Raw genomic sequence first — 17,259 nt, 5'->3', positions numbered from 1 at the left:
AACATCTGTGATAAAGACCTAAAAAGGTTATTGGAGGAGCTACTGAAGTCTCAGCCAAGTCCGAGGCCTGTGACCTAAAAAAACACCAGTCTCCCATCTGAACAGTCATATTCTGTCTGATTACCAGATGTTGGACCTCACACAGCATTAAACACCGTCTGTGACATGTCGGACACGTGGATTTCAGGTCTGCAGCTTTCTGCACATGTCGCTGCAGCTTTTTTGTTTTTTTTTTTCCAACTTGCTGCAACTCGCTGAAACTCGGCCCAAACGCGATGTCCTCTAATGACCTCACATCCTGTTTTCTCCACTTCCTTCATGAATGGACTGGTTTGGGACGGTCCGGTAACACCGGTCGGCGCGTTTCTTCGCACATGTTATCAGATCGTCCGTGTTATCGGGCTGCACACGCCAACTTTTCCCACCCGACCGCTGCAGCGTGCGAGCTGCTGATTCAGGAGCGAAGAGGCGTCGGTGAGTTGTGGAAACGTACGAATTTGAACGGGTTGATGGTTGTTTTGTGCACAGGGAGAGCAGAGGTGCTCCATCTCCGTTTAGCAGAAACTTGCACAGCTATTTTGTGACTGTTTCACGTTGGTAAAAGTTAAAACCAGATGGGGGGGGGGGGGGGGGGGGGGGTTTACATTGACTACTTGTCTTCACCATGTGTTGTCAGTGAGGGAATGTTTAACTTTAAAACCATTTGCCAAAAGTGCAAAAGTACACAAAGTTTGTAAAATGTAATAATCTTTTTGAGCTTTGTGTTATAGGTTTGTGGCTCAGTAGGAATGAGACACATCCGATCTATGTCAGTGTGAATTTGCTGAATCTGTAATCAAGTAAACAAACCTTTGCATAAGTCTCTAGGTTTTTGCAGCAGCTACACTGTAGAGTCTGTGTTAATACAGTGGCAAGAAAAACTAGGTGAACCTTTCAGACCTTCATGTTTTTCTGCATTCATTTGTCATAAAATGTGATCTGATCTTTATCTAAGTCAACACACAAAATTTCTGATCTTTCATTTCTTAATTGAGAACATACTCTAATGGATGAAGAGCGGATGACGTTTTGTGACAATCCATGAAATTCCAAAAGGTTCACATACTTTTTCTTGCCACTGTGTTTTTGTGCCATACAGCTTTGCACATCTGGACACTGCAGTTTCTGTGGAGTGTGGAAAAGTGTTAAACGTGGATTCTTAAACAGCGAATTTGATTAGCCAGGCCTGGAAACTTTTGCTGTGCAGCTTTGGATTTCTGTTTGAGGTCTTTTGTTTTGTTTGAGAATAAATCTTATTCTAAGTCTTCATTTGCTTACACACTGCAGCAGAGTTTTCAGCTGGATTGATCTTGATTCCGCTGCATCCACTTCACCACCACAAGCCGTACAGGACCTGCTGCAAAGAGGCGTCCCCACAGGCTGATGCTGCCACCACCAGCTTTCATGTTGGGGATGGTGTTCATGGTAATATGACGTTTTACATATGTGTTTTGTATGATGGAGGTAAATGGCTTCATAGCACGTGTGAATGTGGTTAGAACTTAACTTTTGTCAATAAGACAGATTGTTTTCAAATCAATCTGCATTGACGTAAAGTTGGAAAATAAGTCAAAGGTGTTCAGTTTCCACACAATAGTGTTTATTAAGAGGTCAAACACTATCAGAGGTGTAACTTTTATTGAATGTGAATATGCACAGTTCAAAGGTTTCTATGTACTGTATTACAGCCTATCGTACACTTCATTGCTTCACATCACAATGTATCACACTATGATCTCACGTTTATAACACATTGCCCAACGTGATGTCTGTTAAAGATGTCAGTGGACTTTTCTTTGAATGGACTCGGGGTATTCAGGACCGTTTGGGATGACAGGTTAGTGAGTTGTCATGTTCAGGTAATTCTACTGATTGGACTTGTTCACACCGGCTTAATTATATACAGCGAAACCACAGGAACATACAGGAGTGAAAGTAGTTAATCCACTGAGACAAAACTCTGAAAGCAGTGTGAAAATCTGATACCAGCATCAGCAAAATGAACCTAATGCTGCAACATTTGTGGAGATGCTTTGGAAACGTGATCAGGACATGGAAACGTTTTCGGCTGTCCAGAGGAAAACTAATCTGGGCTGGAATAATGCTGGGAGTGATCAAATAATACAACGGTGCAGCCATACGGTCAGTTTCTATCTCAGCAAGTTTTCTAGGAAAAACATAAGTCACCATTATCAGGAATGAAGAGGGAGAGCTCAGTGAGGGTGTTTTCTGGATTATTTTACCAGAGGCTTTCTTTTTAGATTTTTTTCATGTGACTGTTCTGAGGCAGGTAGGTGTTGCTATTCAGTCAGGTTGTTACTTGCATGAAAGAGTTTCTTTACAGAAAGCTCATTATTTACTGAGCAGGCTAAAGGTAAGTAAGGATTTTTCTTTCTGTACAAAGTTGGATATTCCAAATCCCATTTGGAGAAAAGTTTGGACTTTTACTAAAATGCAGTAAAAACTATAATCTGAGATTTGTTAATTGGCTTGAACTTCTCTCTGACAGAAGTACAAAGAAACGATTTTCAGTGTTTTAACTGAGCAACATGATTGTGTTTTGTAAATATAATCAAACCATAGTTATTACCTTTAAAAAAACTCAAACCAAGTTGTGACAGAGGCAAAATAAAACTCACAAGCTTATAAAATATTTAAGTAATGGTCATTGTTCTGAATTATTTCAAAATGAGCAGGTTCATTAAAAACAGGTCAGCGTTCCATGGTTGGGTGGGGAAGTAGCATCACTGAAGACACAGACTTTATCTGGTGAAAAAGTCCCTCCAGACTGTTAAAAGTAAAAAGTGCAAAAAACAGATTCTGTGGTGGTATTGGGGAGAATCAAGGTCCACAGCATGGTTTACTTTGCATACTGTATGTGTCAAGGTGGCAGTGACACGGAGGTGTATATTGGGATGTTAGTGAGATGCATGCTGCACTCAAGCATCATCTTTTCCCGTGAAGTCGATGGATATCTTAGCAGAACAATGTCAGGCCACATGTTGAACATGGTTAGACAGCATGTCCTCATAAACACAGAGTGAGTGTGCTTGACTGGTCTGCTTCCAATCCAGACCTGCCACTAGTGAAATCATATAGTTCACCATGAAAAGGAGAGTCAGACAACATGGATTGCAGTTTTACGTCCAATAATTATGGGCAGATATTCCACTTGGCAAACAGTAAAGAAAAATGAAAAGGAAAAGTGTTATAAGGACTGTGGTGAACAAAATATTTAGTGTGTTCTTCAAAGGTATTGTTCAAACTCTAAATTAGAGTTGATGTACAATGTACAATTAAATTGGTCAGTGACAATGCTGAAAATCTCTTTCAAACAAAGGTTCCAATCTTTATGGAAGTGAGGTTTGTAGAAATCTGACTTCACTTCATTGTTTAGTGGTTAAGAACATAATGTGCAACTGAAGACAACAAATGGGAGAGATTTGTTGTTCAAGCACAGCATCACAATAGAGGTTTGCACAATCAAATGCTCAGTGTGCACTAGCCTGGACATTGGTGCATTTCCTCCCGTGGTAATCAGTGCTAGTTTAAACTAAATACAAGGACATTTTATGGATTTTGCTGTGTGGACCTTCACCTTTTCTCTCCATGTATGTTTAACATTATTGAAACACATTTCACTTCTTGTGCGTGTCTGTGTGTGATGACAAGTATATCATACACTAGAAAAGTTAATGACTGTCCTGTGCTTATTGGCACTTGAGAAGCTATAAATCAGAATAATTTAATTCCAGTTACCTAGTTACCACATCTATAGTCCAGGTCAGTTAGTCATCAATGAAAGCTTCAGCAAGTGGAACACTTGGGACATACAGTAAATAAAGGGCTGTATCTGTGTTTTCCTTTGTAGTTATTGACCGTCTGACAGAATGAAGACAAGAGAGGTTAAAATCATCAACCAGGGCCTGGAGGATGAGATGGTAAATGTCACTTCTTCACATAATTTCTTCCTTCCTAAAATGACTTTCCTTTTGTGGAACAGTACATTTTCACTGTCTTTGTTGTTCTTTAAATAACCTGCAAAACAGTAACTTTGTAAATAGTAAAGAAAACTCTTTTAGTTTGTTATCTGGCTACAAGTGTAATAACAAGTTTGTAAGGAAATGGAGTTTTAAATAAGTTTGGAGGTCATTCGATGGTGTAGATGTTCTGGTGGATAGGGGCCAACATGAGAAAAATGTAATGCTGACTACGATTAACAGGTGTCCGAGCACACAGTGCAACACAACTTATGCATATGGGGCTGCAGAGACGCAGACCAGTCTGAGTGCTCAGAGTGATGGTAGATTTAATGTTGTCTGTGCTCCTGATGTAACTCACTTCTCAGAGGTCTATTGTTGAATAGTAACTATTAACAATACATTAATTAGGGAAACCATTATAGTGGGTGGCATGCGCCTTTATTACCACGAGGGCATGGTATTGTTTTACCTTTAATTTGTTCATATTTTGAGTAAGATACTCAAAAAGTTAAAGTTAAAAACAACAGCTAAAACAACTAATCTAGAATAAGTTTATAATATATTAAACAGAAAAACAGAGCAGGTGAGATACAGCGCATAACAACGTTTGTGGGAAATAGCAACAGCACTGCATTGATTGGTGCCTTTAAGTTGAGAAATAAGGCAGATCAGTCTGAGTTTATCCAGGTTACTTGGGTTTGCTAGAATTGATGGAGACTGAGATATCACATGGCAGCAGGGCCTTGTTCTTCAACAGTGCATTCCTTCAGCCTTTTCCAGTCTGGTCCTCGATCAGCACGGGTGACTCATCCTCAGCACTTATCTCCTGCTCCACACCTCCAACAGTCAATGTGTTATTGCGTCATTCCACTTTTTTTCCACACATAAAAGTCATGGCTAGTGTCAGAGTAGGGAAGGCACAGACTTACTGATACACCTTAACAGAGCAAAGACACCTTTGTTGTGCCTGTGCTTCTCTTACTTAAAACCAAAATTAAAACTAAACCGTTGCTCTCTTTTTGTTGACATGAAAAGTACAGATAAATGTCAGTCTTATTTTTAGAGCTCCATTAATCTTTGTTTTCTTTCATGAAAAAGGGCAATTTATGCCACTCCCACAACCTGAAAGCCTCCAGACAGAGTGCACTGTTGTATCTACTCCACATGTATATCACCATGTTCTACTTTATCTATCCCCACTAACAAGCTCCAGAGCAGTATGTTCACCCCAACCTTCAGTGTGTTAACATGACTCTGTGCCCATGCAGGAAGTGTGGGGGTACCGGCCCTGTCTGTGGAAGATCGTCCTGGTCGGTTTAGGCACTCTGTGCTCCGGTGGCCTTCTGCTGCTGCTGCTTTACTGGCTGCCTCAGTGGGGCATCAAGGGCACCTGCACACAAACGTCGCTGAGGGATGCTCACACACTGCTGCTCAGAACCACGGTAGGAACACGGCACTCTGCTGACAAGTTTTACTTGTAGTCAGTAATCAAATAATTCTCTAATATGTTGTGTTCATACACAGGTAATGCACACGTGAAGCAGTACACACTTTACATTTACATTTTTGAGTGATTCAGTTGCTATGCAGATTCTATGCGTGTGTGAGGATCTTGTTTCACAGGCGCTGTACAAAAGTTGGCACGAGTACTGTAAACACTACAAATGATAGATTGAGGGTAACCTCACAGTCAAGTAAAATTTTACCTCTGGATTGTTAACGCAGGATGAGTTCAGACAGTGGTTTCGAGCCAAAGTACATGTGATGTTTGCTCCAGGAAGGAAACCCTTCGACAGTCTGGATCTTCAGTGCCCTGATCAGCAGCTGAATGGAGACAAAGATCTCAGTCCTGTGCACGATGATCAGCCAGTTCAGGTACCTCAGTGAGAAACTCATTCTGTTTTCATGAAACAAATCCCCAGGTCTTATACTTGATCAAATGATCTGTCAGAATAATTCATTGTGTTTGGAGACACATAGAGCAGGAGTTGACCGGTTGTGATTTGTGCATATTCAATAAATATTTTTCCTCCCACCTTCTAGATCATCTACTTCACCCACCACAGCACTAAATACTACTGGAATGATGTGATGCAGAACTTTGAATTCTATAGGTACAAATCCCGCCGAAAAGCTTTTTCCTAGTTTGTAATTGACTGATGATAATCAGTGCAGTACGTTCATACACATGTAGGCGCAACTCTGATACCAATGAATGTATTTGTCCTTTCTAGAGGTTTGGAGGATGTAAAGTTGAGCTGCTCAAGCATCCACTCTGACCACAGCTCTGGACTTTCTAAAACACTGCAGAAGTACAGGTACACACACACACACACCCATGCACGTTCCTACAGAGCGTTTGTATGTCATCAAAACATATCTCAACAATATCTTGAACTTTCTGTGAAGTATCAAGTGAAAAAACTAAAGTGCTGCGTATAGCTATACCCACAGGTTAAAATCTGTTCTTTTTTATCAGGAGGTTGTTTTTCGGGGACAATGAGATTGCTGTACGGGTGCCCTCTCTGTTCAAGCTCCTCATAAAGGAGGTGAGTTTAAAGCCCTCAACATTATATATCACATATTTTATTTTCCATACTTACAACAACATCATCAGTATTTTCTCTCTTCCTCCATCAGGTCTTGAATCCTTTTTACATCTTCCAGCTCTTTAGCGTTGCTCTGTGGAGCGCAGAGGATTACTACTACTATGCGTCAGCCATAGTTCTCATGTCTGTCATTTCAATAGCCACCTCATTGTATACCATTAAAAAGGTGGGTCATTTGGGTTTAAATACCCCCAGTCATTGTATACAGTGCTTTCTTTCCAGAATTAATGGGGATAATATATTTTGCTTGTGTTTTTCCTCATTTCAGCAATATGTGATGCTGCACGACATGGTGGCGGCACACAGTGTGGTCCGTGTTTCAATGTGCAGAGGAAATAAAGGTAAGTTAGTACATTTATAATCACATTTTTGATGTCGGACAGCACGATCATGGTGACTACTGAGAGATAGAGAGAGAGAGAGAGCATCATATCATTTTGAGTGTCTTCATTCTTGTCCATGATCACAGAAACTGAAGAGGCCATGTCGACAGAGCTTGTGCCTGGTGATGTCATCTCGATTCCAGCCAATGGAATGATCATGCCCTGCGACGCCGTGCTCATCCATGGAAACTGCATTGTAAACGAGAGCATGCTGACAGGTTGTATTTCCAAATGGCCACTCGCTCCTTAAACCTGACACCTTGTTTAATGTTTGTCCACTTAGTTCTGTGGTGTTCAGAAATGTTGTTGTGTGCGACACTGCAGCTATTGTTCTGTCAGTGGAACTGGGTCACAGTTCATTCTCACTTTATCTACAGGAGAGAGTGTGCCTGTAACCAAGACGGGTCTTCCCAGTTCAGGCGATGAGGCCACCAGCAGCTACAGTATAGAAGAGCACAAGAGACACACCCTATTCTGTGGTACCCATGTTATCCAAACCCGGTTCTACACTGGTGAACTGGTGAAGGCTGTCGTGGTCAGAACAGGTGAGACCATGAAAAATGACCAAGAAACAGCATCTGTTGCCTTGGTAATAAAAATTGGCCTTGACAATAACAGACAGATCATCCTCAGTGTTTCATATATTCAGCCTCTTGTGACTACAACTAAAAGTCATTACTTGTGTGTTCCCAAAGGCTTCAGTACAGAGAAAGGCCAGCTTGTACGCTCCATCCTCTACCCTAAACCCACAGACTTCAAGCTGTACCGGGATGCATATCTATTCCTGTTGTGTTTGGTGGGGTTGGCAGGAATCGGCTTCATCTACACCATTGTCCTCAGTATCATGAACAAGGTATCGCTCTCTCAGAGAAGATCCTAATGCCTAAATGTGTAAAATGTCATTTAATGATGGCAGTTTCTTGATCTCATGCAGGTTCCGGCTAAAACCATCATCGTTGAGTCTCTGGACATTATTACTATAACTGTGCCCCCGGCCTTACCAGCGGCCATGACAGCTGGCATTGTGTACGCACAGCGGCGTCTGAAGCGGGCCGGTATCTTTTGCATCAGTCCCCAGAGGATCAACATGTGTGGTCAACTTAACCTGGTTTGCTTTGACAAGGTAATCTAAACCAAAGCTGGCATTTTGTATAGTGTTTTTTTTTTCCTGTAGGATACAGGAAAAAAAAGAGAAATCAACATAAGAAGCAACATACATTACCTGAGTTAATGTCTGTGTTTTCCCCTCAGACTGGTACTCTGACAGAGGATGGTTTGGACCTGTGGGGTATTCAGAGAGCTGTAGACGGAAGGTAAATTGTTGCCAGTATAGTGTTTCCAGGTAAAAAGTAATCAAAGCGAATCAGTAGTTTGGAGGGATATAGAAAAAACATCATAGTTAAGTATTATGGCTGTTTGCATTCCAAAGTTCGCTTCAGATGTTTTTACTGCAGGAAGTGAACATTTTGGAGTTTGATTTGTCAAGTGATTAACCTGCTAGTTTAGCCAGATTGGATGTTCCTGTGTTGCTGTTTCATCTATTAAACAGTTGACTCTATAGAACATTTGCACGTTGAGAAATCTGAAAGAAAAGTGTGTCTGTTTTGGTCCACACCAAAGAAACATTCACAGAACTTAGTTAAATCAGTGACATTTACTGAGTAAACGGTTAAATAACACATGTTGTTGTGTGGATGTGTTTATATGACCTTATTTTTGTGTAACATCAGACTCAAGTGACACACTGCTGACTCAGACCCTCTCAATTACAGCTTTTTTCCACCAGAGTCCGATGCCACTAAAGAAAGTCTGGTGGGCTCCACATTTGTGGCCTGCATGGTAACCTGTCACTCACTGACTAAGATAGATGGCAAACTCTCTGGAGACCCGTTAGACCTCAAGATGTTTGGCGCTACAGGCTGGGTAGGGATCACTCGCCGGTATTTACCCCTGACATGCTTAGTCATGCTTAGTTCAAATCTACTACCATGGCCACTCAAGCATGACGCAGAACATGTATTTCTGTTTAGATCCTAGAGGAGCCCACAGAGGAGGAGACTGCACTCCACAACCCCATAATGCCCACAGTTGTGCGACCTCCACAGCACACCGTCCCTGAAGCAAATCAGAATGATCCACTAACTCTGAACATGGTACAGTGACTCTAAATGTTATCATTTTTTGATCACTACAGGATTGTCGGCGTGTTTTATTAAAACTTAACAAATCTTAAAAGAAATAGGTTTTGCATTTTGGGGAACATGCTGTTTCACTTTAACAGTCTTTATGCTAAGGTAAACTAACCAGCTGCTTTCTCATTCTCAGCACAAAGAAGGTGGGAAAACAAAATGCCAATCTAATACTTTAAAATCTGAGAGTGAAACACAGTGGACTGTGAAGAGTTTGTTGTTTTTGACCATTTCTGTGCACAACATGTGACCTTTTCTCATCAGTCCTGTGAGATTGGTATCGTGCGTCAGTTCCCTTTCTCCTCGGCGCTGCAGAGGATGAGTGTGGTGGTCAGGAGGTTGGGAGAAAAACACATGGACGCTTACTTGAAGGGAGCACCAGAAGTTGTGGCCAGCCTCTGCAAACAGCACACAGGTCAGACACTCATCCTGGATATTTCACACATATTACACAAAGTGATTGACTATGAGATCAAATCTGTATTTTAGTGTCTTTAATTGAATTACTTTTATTATCTCTTCCCTGCCTATTAAGTAGAGTCGTCGCTCATGTAAAATACAGCGAGACTGACAGGGCTCTGTTTTTCTTTTCAGTCCCACAGACTTTCACAGACACCCTGGAGACCTACACCAGGCAGGGCTTCAGGGTTATTGCCCTGGCACATCGACAGCTGGAGTCTAAACTCTCCTGGCACAAAGTGCAGAGCCTCAGCAGGTCCATCTCTATCTACAGACAACATTACCTGCAGTATTTATAGTTACTGACTGGGAAATCGCTCAAACAACCCACAGTAGCTGAACATCTGCTTTTGCTGTTGAAGCTAGACTTAGTTCTGATAACTGGACAAACATAGAGCAAATAAACAAAATATCCAAATATTTACATTTCTGCTGCAGTTGAGCAGGAAATTTTCCAGTTCCAGTTATCTAAAACATGAACAAACATCAGGGGTTTCAGAGTAAAATATTCACTTTGATCCACAATAACATGTAGGGGAAATCCAGAATAGAATAATATTATATTATATTATTATAACAGTAAGTCTTTAAACCCTAACCTCAACCTATGATACTGCAACAAAACACTGGATATAGAGCAATTTGATCATATACTTAAATTACTCCATATCCTGATTTAGCAGGTTATCAAGATTTACAAGTCAACAGTAATACGTGATTAAAAGTAATTTCCTGAATGTTCCCTCTTGACGTCATTTTAAAATGTGTTATAACCTAAAGTAGAAATGGACGATAGTTTAGCAGGAAGTCAGGCCTCTCAAAAACACATAGACATGATCAAAGGTTATGTTGCCTTTACTGATTCCCTGAAATCTGAAGATATGATTTTTGCACAGTGTTAGTGCAAAACAGAAGGTATCTAAGTTGTGACTGTGATTTAACTGCTTTTAGGGACTTGATAGAGAGCAACATGGAGTTCCTCGGTTTGATCATCATGCAGAACAAAATCAAACCAGAGACCGCCGGAGTTTTACATGAATTACAACAAGCTAACATCCGCACTTTAATGGTTACAGGTAACCTGACTCAGTGATTTACCTCACTTATTTGTGATGGACATAATTTATTTCTATTCTGAGCCTACCCATTTTTCCATTCCATTCATTCTCCTGTGTTATTTGTTAGGTGACAACATGTTAACAGCTATATCAGTAGCTCGAGACTGTGGGATGGTCCGTGCACATGAGAGGGTCATTATAGCAGATGCTGTACCTCCTAAAGATTTCTACCCGGCTAGCATCACTTGGCATTACACAGAAAACCCTGCACCGACGGTAAAGGGCAGTCAGGTAAGATCAGACGTCACTGGGTATTTAATAAATCAATACATAAAAAAACTTAACTTACAGCAAGCCTGGAAATGTGCTGTTTATGTGGCTGATTAACATGATGTTCTCACTCCACCTAAGCTTCTCCTTAGGGACTTAGGGATCTCCTGGTTGTTATTTGTGCCTCAGGTTCAAGCAGAATTGTTCTTAAATGTTATAAACAAACTAAAGCAAAAGAATACACACTGCACAGTTTGTACTCAGACATGTTGGGTGTGACAGTAGACATTATTCTACAGTTTGTTACTATATGTTAGTATCTAAATGTAATGTTTGTTCAATAATAGCTGGTATGTAAATGGAAGTTTATTGGCTTGCTTCCATTTTTGTTGGGTTATAATTATTGGCACAGTGCTTGTTCTCTTCTTTCATCATTTTATTCTTATATCTTATCTGCACTTTCTACGCTTCATACTGTATTTTTTATTGTATCATAAAGGGGAATTCTGCTCTCGCTGAACTGCCCTATATCAATAAAGGTTAAATGAATGAATGAATAAATGAATGGGACGACACAGTTTGGCAAAGTTCTGGTGTTCCAGTTAAGACAGACTCATGATTTCTCCTGCAGACTGTGAACATCAACCTGGAGGACGGGATACATGACAAGCACCAGAATCAGCAGGAACAAAGCTATCACTTCGCTGTGAGCGGCAGAGCCTTCGCTGTCATCATGGAGCACTTCCCCCAACTCGTCCAGAAGGTGTCAGCTCAGCTTGGAAGCCACACAGCTACATATTTGTCTACTAAACAGTTTGTAGTGTTTTCTGTGTTGCTGCTTGCTGACAAGATGATGACATGATGCTGTCATTCTATGTCTCTCCACATGGGGTCGCCGCAGCTTGTGCTAAGAGCCACTGTGTTCGCCCGCATGGCTCCAGACCAGAAGACTCAGCTGGTGGATGTTCTGCAGAGCATCGAGTCAGTCTCTCCTTGATTTTGTGGCTGTGATTTAAGTCTGTTCATAAGCCTCTTTTTATTCAGTTGAGCTCTTTATGATCAAATGTGATTTTACAGTAAATGTTTAACTTTGTTTTCTTTCCAGTTATATTGTTGGGATGTGCGGTGATGGTGCTAATGACTGTGGAGTAAGTATGGAACAGATTTAGTTACTGTAATGCTCACGCAGCACTTTCCTTGCTGTGTTTTTGGTATAATTTGAACTATAGATATTTAATACTAAGTTAAAAATGTGTCCGTTTTTTATATTAGGGTCAAAACCAGTTTAAATACAATACATTGTCCCATCACAAGTAGTAATCCACCTTTGTAAACCAGTCTTTGTGTCAGTTTGCACGTGTATTCTGAGCAGTGATGAAATCCTTTGTAGAAATGCCAAAATCCCATTAGAAAAATAATCAGCTAGAATCAAAAGACATGAGTGTTGAAGTTTTTGATATGTAGTCATTAAAAGTTATTAGAGACAATTTATTAAATGCAACATGTTGCATGCAAAACATTCTAACCATTTACTAACTAGTGTTTAAAATGTTGTGGAGTGAAACCATTTCCAGTTGAAATGTGCAGGAGAAAATGTCTCACACATGACTCTCCATCTTTCACCTCTTGTTAATGATTGTTTTTTCTTATTATTTTCTGTTCGTCTCAGGCTCTGAAGAAAGCTCACAGTGGGATTTCTCTGTCTGAGCTGGAGGCTTCTGTCGCTTCACCCTTCACGTCATCCACCTCAAACATCTCCTGTGTTCCCAGCCTCATCAGGTAGCAGCTCACCTTTGTACTGCAGATGGTCTTTTGCGAATTTTAGGAATTTCGCCGTGAATGTTTAAAGATGTTTGCAAACATGTCCGCACCAGTTCTGTGTGTAACCACCAGGGGTGTAGCTCATTACAATGCACAGAACAGAATTCAAACTCAAACACATTATAAATTCACTGGGTTGACTAAAAATCATTTACAAGCGCAATAAAGTGTTTGTTCCCAGTTTTCCGGGCAGGTTCTGGTGTTAACCGTGTGAACTGACCCATTCAAACTTTTTAAATTACACGATGAGAAACATTTGACATTGACATTTTTCTTTTTCTCATTGGCTCTGACTTTGACACTTCCACAGGGAGGGTCGAGCCGCCCTCATAACTTCATTCTGCGTTTTCAAGTTCATGGCACTGTACAGCATTATCCAGTACCTCAGTGTGACCCTGCTCTACTCTGTAAGTACAATCCTGTTTTCACTCACTCCAAACTGGATTATTTCACTCTCTCCGAATAAAATGATGGGTGCATACTCCACGTGTTAATGGGGCTAAGCACTGATATGGTTCCCACATGAGAAGGACGGACGTGAGGAGCAAGTAGAAGTGAGTTTGGTGTTTGGAAAGATGTGTGTGTGTGTGGGTGGGGGGTTTAATCCATTGGCTGTGAAACAAAGGCAGCAACCACAGAGTGACATGTCAGTCATTTTGTTTCTGGGAAAAGTGTCAGTAAAATACTAATATATATATATATATATATATATGTAAATACATATTGGAGCTAAAGTGAGTGCTTTAGAAATAGCTACGCAGATCCACTCAGCTGCTCCCGTGTGGCTCTTTGTTCATCATCAGCTTTTTTGATGTTGTAGATTCTCAGCAATTTGGGAGACTTCCAGTTTCTCTTCATTGACGTTGCCATAATTCTCATCATTGTCTTTACAAGTGAGTAGCCTGAAGATGCCAAAAATGCTTTTAATCAGTGTTTGAGTTTTAAGGTCCGATGAAAGCAGTTAAATGTGACGGTCACTTCTTGAGAGCTACTAATGCTTGGTGTTTCCTTCTGTCTTCAGTGAGTCTGAATCCAGCGTGGAAGGAGCTGGTGTGGCGTCGACCGCCGTCCAGTCTTATATCCGGCCCGCTACTCTGCTCAGTTCTGACTCAGATCCTAACCTGCCTGGCTTTCCAGGTCCTGGCTTTCCTCTTAGTACGACAGCAGAGCTGGTATGAGACATGGACACCTCAGTCAGAGTGAGTTATTTAGTCTTGACCTGTTCTCTAGTGGTCCCTTATTCAAACATTGACAGGTTAACAGGTTAGCTGGATAATAATATTAACATTGAGTAATATACAGGCACAAGCCTGCAGAATATTCTTGTAAATCACTTTACATTTCACTTTTTACTTGGTCGTCATTGTGCTCATATGTGTTCTGAATATAATGCACAGATTATAGCAGTGATTCACCAGCAAATCAGTGAACATGCAGTTGTAATCTTCTAGGATTACAACATCCAGCATTACCTGTTTGATCCTGGATCTGTTTAAAGACATATAAAGAAAAATGCCCAGATTTGTCTCTGTGTGCTGTTTCTATGTATTTAAAAAAACATAAATAATAATGAATGCAGATCTCTGTATAAACTGTCTGTAATCATCTCTCTGTTCCTTCCTCTCCTGCAGCGCCTGTAACATTTCCAGATCCGATCTCACCTACAATCTGAATGTTACAATCCCCAAAGATCAGAAAAACATCAAAAACTACGAGAACACCACCCTTTTCTACATCTCCTCTTTCCAGTACTTGTCTGTGGCTGTCGTCTTCTCGAAGGGAAAACCCTTCAGACAGCCAAGCTACAAGAACTGTAAGACTGGTTTTGACCCGTGTAGGCACAGAATGAGTCTGAATTAGCCAGCCACATTTGACGTGTGATATTGTATTTATATGCATATTAAGGTATATATTTCTTAAAATTACAGAAAAGTTGGAAAAAAATAAATGTACTTTCTATAGATTTAGCTTTTAGTTGCAGTTTTCAAGGTTTTTCCAAATTATGATTTATTTTCTTAAATGGACCAAATTCCTAAATATAAGTGAAGTGTTATGAGACCCTATTTCTGTGTTTTTAAGGGCTGTTCATGCTGTCCTGCATCGCTCTGTATACTTTCCTCTTCCTCATCCTGCTGTGCCCTGTTCCCGCCATCGACAGCTTCCTGGATGTGAGGCCTGTTTTACTCTGTGATGTATGATGTTAAAGAACACTGTGTGTGATGTTGTATTCACCGCTCGTCCTGCTGTCCTGCCTTCCCCTCAGATCGTGTGTGTTCCCCATGACTGGCGCCTTACACTGGTCATCATTGTCATGGTGAATGCAGCTGTGTCTTTTCTGATGGAGGTACGCTTTAGAGACATCACACCCTGTAATCTCTCCTTTTAAATTAGAAAACTGTGATTTGCATGCATTGATTTTTTTCCCCGTGCTGAATTAGTGCTCAGTAGTACACCTCTGCCCAATGAATTAAATGAATTAATGATTTTTTTTACATTTCCATATGAGTTATTTCTGTCTTTGTGCATTTCTGTGGCTGTAACCCAATCTTCATCCTTCCTGTGATGTTTGATCGGGTGATTCTCAAGTTCCCACTGAAATCTTCCATAGATTTTGATCATTGACATCATCTTGTGGAGACTAGTTTTCAAAGGCAATCAGTGGGTTTATCGCCCCAAAGAGCCCCCCTCTGCTGGCACACCTCAGGTTGGAAAGCTTTGAGTACACTTTGCTTTATTTGGTCTTTTCATCCTGCTAGATCGTGATGTATTTTCTGTCATTTTCTTGCTTTCTTGCATATTTTGATCAACAGCAGACTGTAAAAAGTTATTTATAGATTACTGTGTGTGTGTGTGTATATACTGTGTATATATATGATTTACTAACTTGCTTTGCGTGTTTGGCATGTTCTTAGGAGTCCATTGACCGCTGGGGCTCGTCCTTCCTCTCCTGGTTATTCTGTCGCAGAAACAAGTCCTCAAAGATGCGATACCTGCACCTGACCATGGAGCTGCAGGATGATGCTGACTGGCCCCCCAGGCCGTTTACTGTCACCTACGCCAGCAGCCCACAGTCCCACATCTCTGCCCTCTGACACTAAGGTGATCAACAAGCTATTACACAGACTAAAACTAAAGCCCCAAACAAATATGAATGTTGAGTTAGCTTGATGTAGAGATGATGCTTGCAAGATGGGGATACTCTAAGATGCCAGTAACCAATCCAGGATTTTAAAGGCAACTGTAAAACTGTAACAACTGACACTGTATGTCAGTGGTTCCCAAATTCGGTGCTCTAGCCCCTCTGACCTGCTGGTTTTCCAACTTTCCCTGACCTAACCACTGCTGATTACCTCCATCACATATGTTTAGTCAGTTAGATGCCGGATGATACCAGTTCACTTTGTCTTCCTCTACTCCACACTCATCTGAGATGGTATCTTCCAGGGATAGCTGGAAAACAAACAGGGCGGGAGGAGGTGGGGGGGAACCACTGCTCTGAGCTGCTCAGACATAAAGTTTGCTTTCATTTTGATTCACCTCATCAAAAAAGGTTTACCACCTGGACTTGGAATCTAGCCATACTGTCATGTCACACTACTGAAACCTGAGCCAGAGGCCTCTGCTGAAGGGGTAGTTCAACATGTTGGAAAATTTTACACACTTATATGCTTGATTTCAGCCAGGAGTTGGTTACTTTAGCCTAGCATAACAGCTGGAACAAGGAAGCAAAAAGGCTCTGTCTGGCAGAAATCCCCTAAATCTCAATAATTAACACAACAGTGCTTCTGTTAAAATAACAAGTTGTGCCTCTGTTTGTTCCCAGTGTCTAGCAGTAGATTCATATGGCATGTTTATTCAAATGAAAACACAATAGTTGGTCTCATTTTCTCATCTGACATGTGTGTTTCCCAAAATGTTGAACTCTTCCTTTAAGGTGAGTGGATGTCTTAGTAAGCATATTGGATCTAAACAAAGTGAGGTGCATAAATCAATCACACAGCTACGGTATTTGGCCGCTGGTCTTGTCATTCAGTTTTCACTGTTCAGCTGTAAAAAAATAAAAAATAAAAAAATGCATTAACTACACTGTGAATAAAAACGCACAGCCTCCCACTAACGTTAGCTGCTGCTAAAGTATAAGCAATGTAAGGTCACGTGGATTCAACGAGACGAGAGATTACAGCAAACGCCTGTTCACAGTTTTATGACCATAACGGGTACTGTCATATCTCTGAAACAGAAAACACAACACTGCTGTGGCTGAAATTCTTCCCATGGAAGAGAGGAGCAGAAATGTGTGTCCCTATTAAAAAGAAATTTACTGCCAGCGCCACTGTGTGTGTGTGTGTGTGTGTGTGTGTGTGTGTGTGTGTGTGTGCGTGTGTGTGCGTGTGAAAGAAAGACACAGAGAGCGTGTAAAGTAATGAGAGAAACACAGTTAAGCATTT

General features: G+C 40.9%; 1 protein-coding gene across 3 annotated transcripts; it reads left to right on the top strand.

The window, feature by feature from the left end:
• Positions 1–283: 283 nt before the first annotated feature.
• Positions 284–16,945, top strand: LOC113172136 (probable cation-transporting ATPase 13A3). Of its 3 annotated transcripts, XM_026374974.2 has the most exons (33): positions 285–474; positions 1,327–1,464; positions 3,911–3,980; positions 5,291–5,464; positions 5,748–5,897; positions 6,066–6,136; positions 6,257–6,340; positions 6,502–6,571; positions 6,663–6,797; positions 6,900–6,972; positions 7,101–7,232; positions 7,392–7,559; positions 7,710–7,867; positions 7,949–8,137; positions 8,266–8,327; positions 8,787–8,937; positions 9,045–9,167; positions 9,468–9,618; positions 9,798–9,918; positions 10,614–10,738; positions 10,848–11,011; positions 11,622–11,753; positions 11,892–11,971; positions 12,096–12,138; positions 12,660–12,769; positions 13,122–13,218; positions 13,632–13,704; positions 13,833–14,010; positions 14,443–14,624; positions 14,891–14,979; positions 15,075–15,155; positions 15,420–15,515; positions 15,724–16,945. In XM_026374974.2, exons 3-33 carry the CDS (start codon positions 3,930–3,932, stop codon positions 15,901–15,903), a joined length of 3,693 nt encoding a protein of 1,230 aa, XP_026230759.1. In that variant the 5' UTR covers positions 285–474; positions 1,327–1,464; positions 3,911–3,929; the 3' UTR covers positions 15,904–16,945. The 3 variants fall into 3 exon arrangements, with proteins under 3 accessions (XP_026230760.1, XP_026230761.1, XP_026230759.1); XM_026374975.2 differs by lacking the exon at positions 15,420–15,515 and having other exon boundaries at positions 284–474; XM_026374976.2 differs by lacking the exon at positions 15,724–16,945 and having other exon boundaries at positions 284–474; positions 15,398–15,514.
• The last annotated feature ends 314 nt before the right edge of the window (positions 16,946–17,259 follow it).

The sequence above is a fragment of the Anabas testudineus genome, chromosome 17 (assembly GCF_900324465.2).
Source record: "Anabas testudineus chromosome 17, fAnaTes1.2, whole genome shotgun sequence".
In the NCBI taxonomy this organism is placed as follows: Eukaryota; Metazoa; Chordata; class Actinopteri; order Anabantiformes; family Anabantidae; genus Anabas; species Anabas testudineus.
The sequence above is the reverse complement of the archived record's forward strand: the minus strand, read 5'-3'. Positions and strand labels throughout refer to the sequence as shown.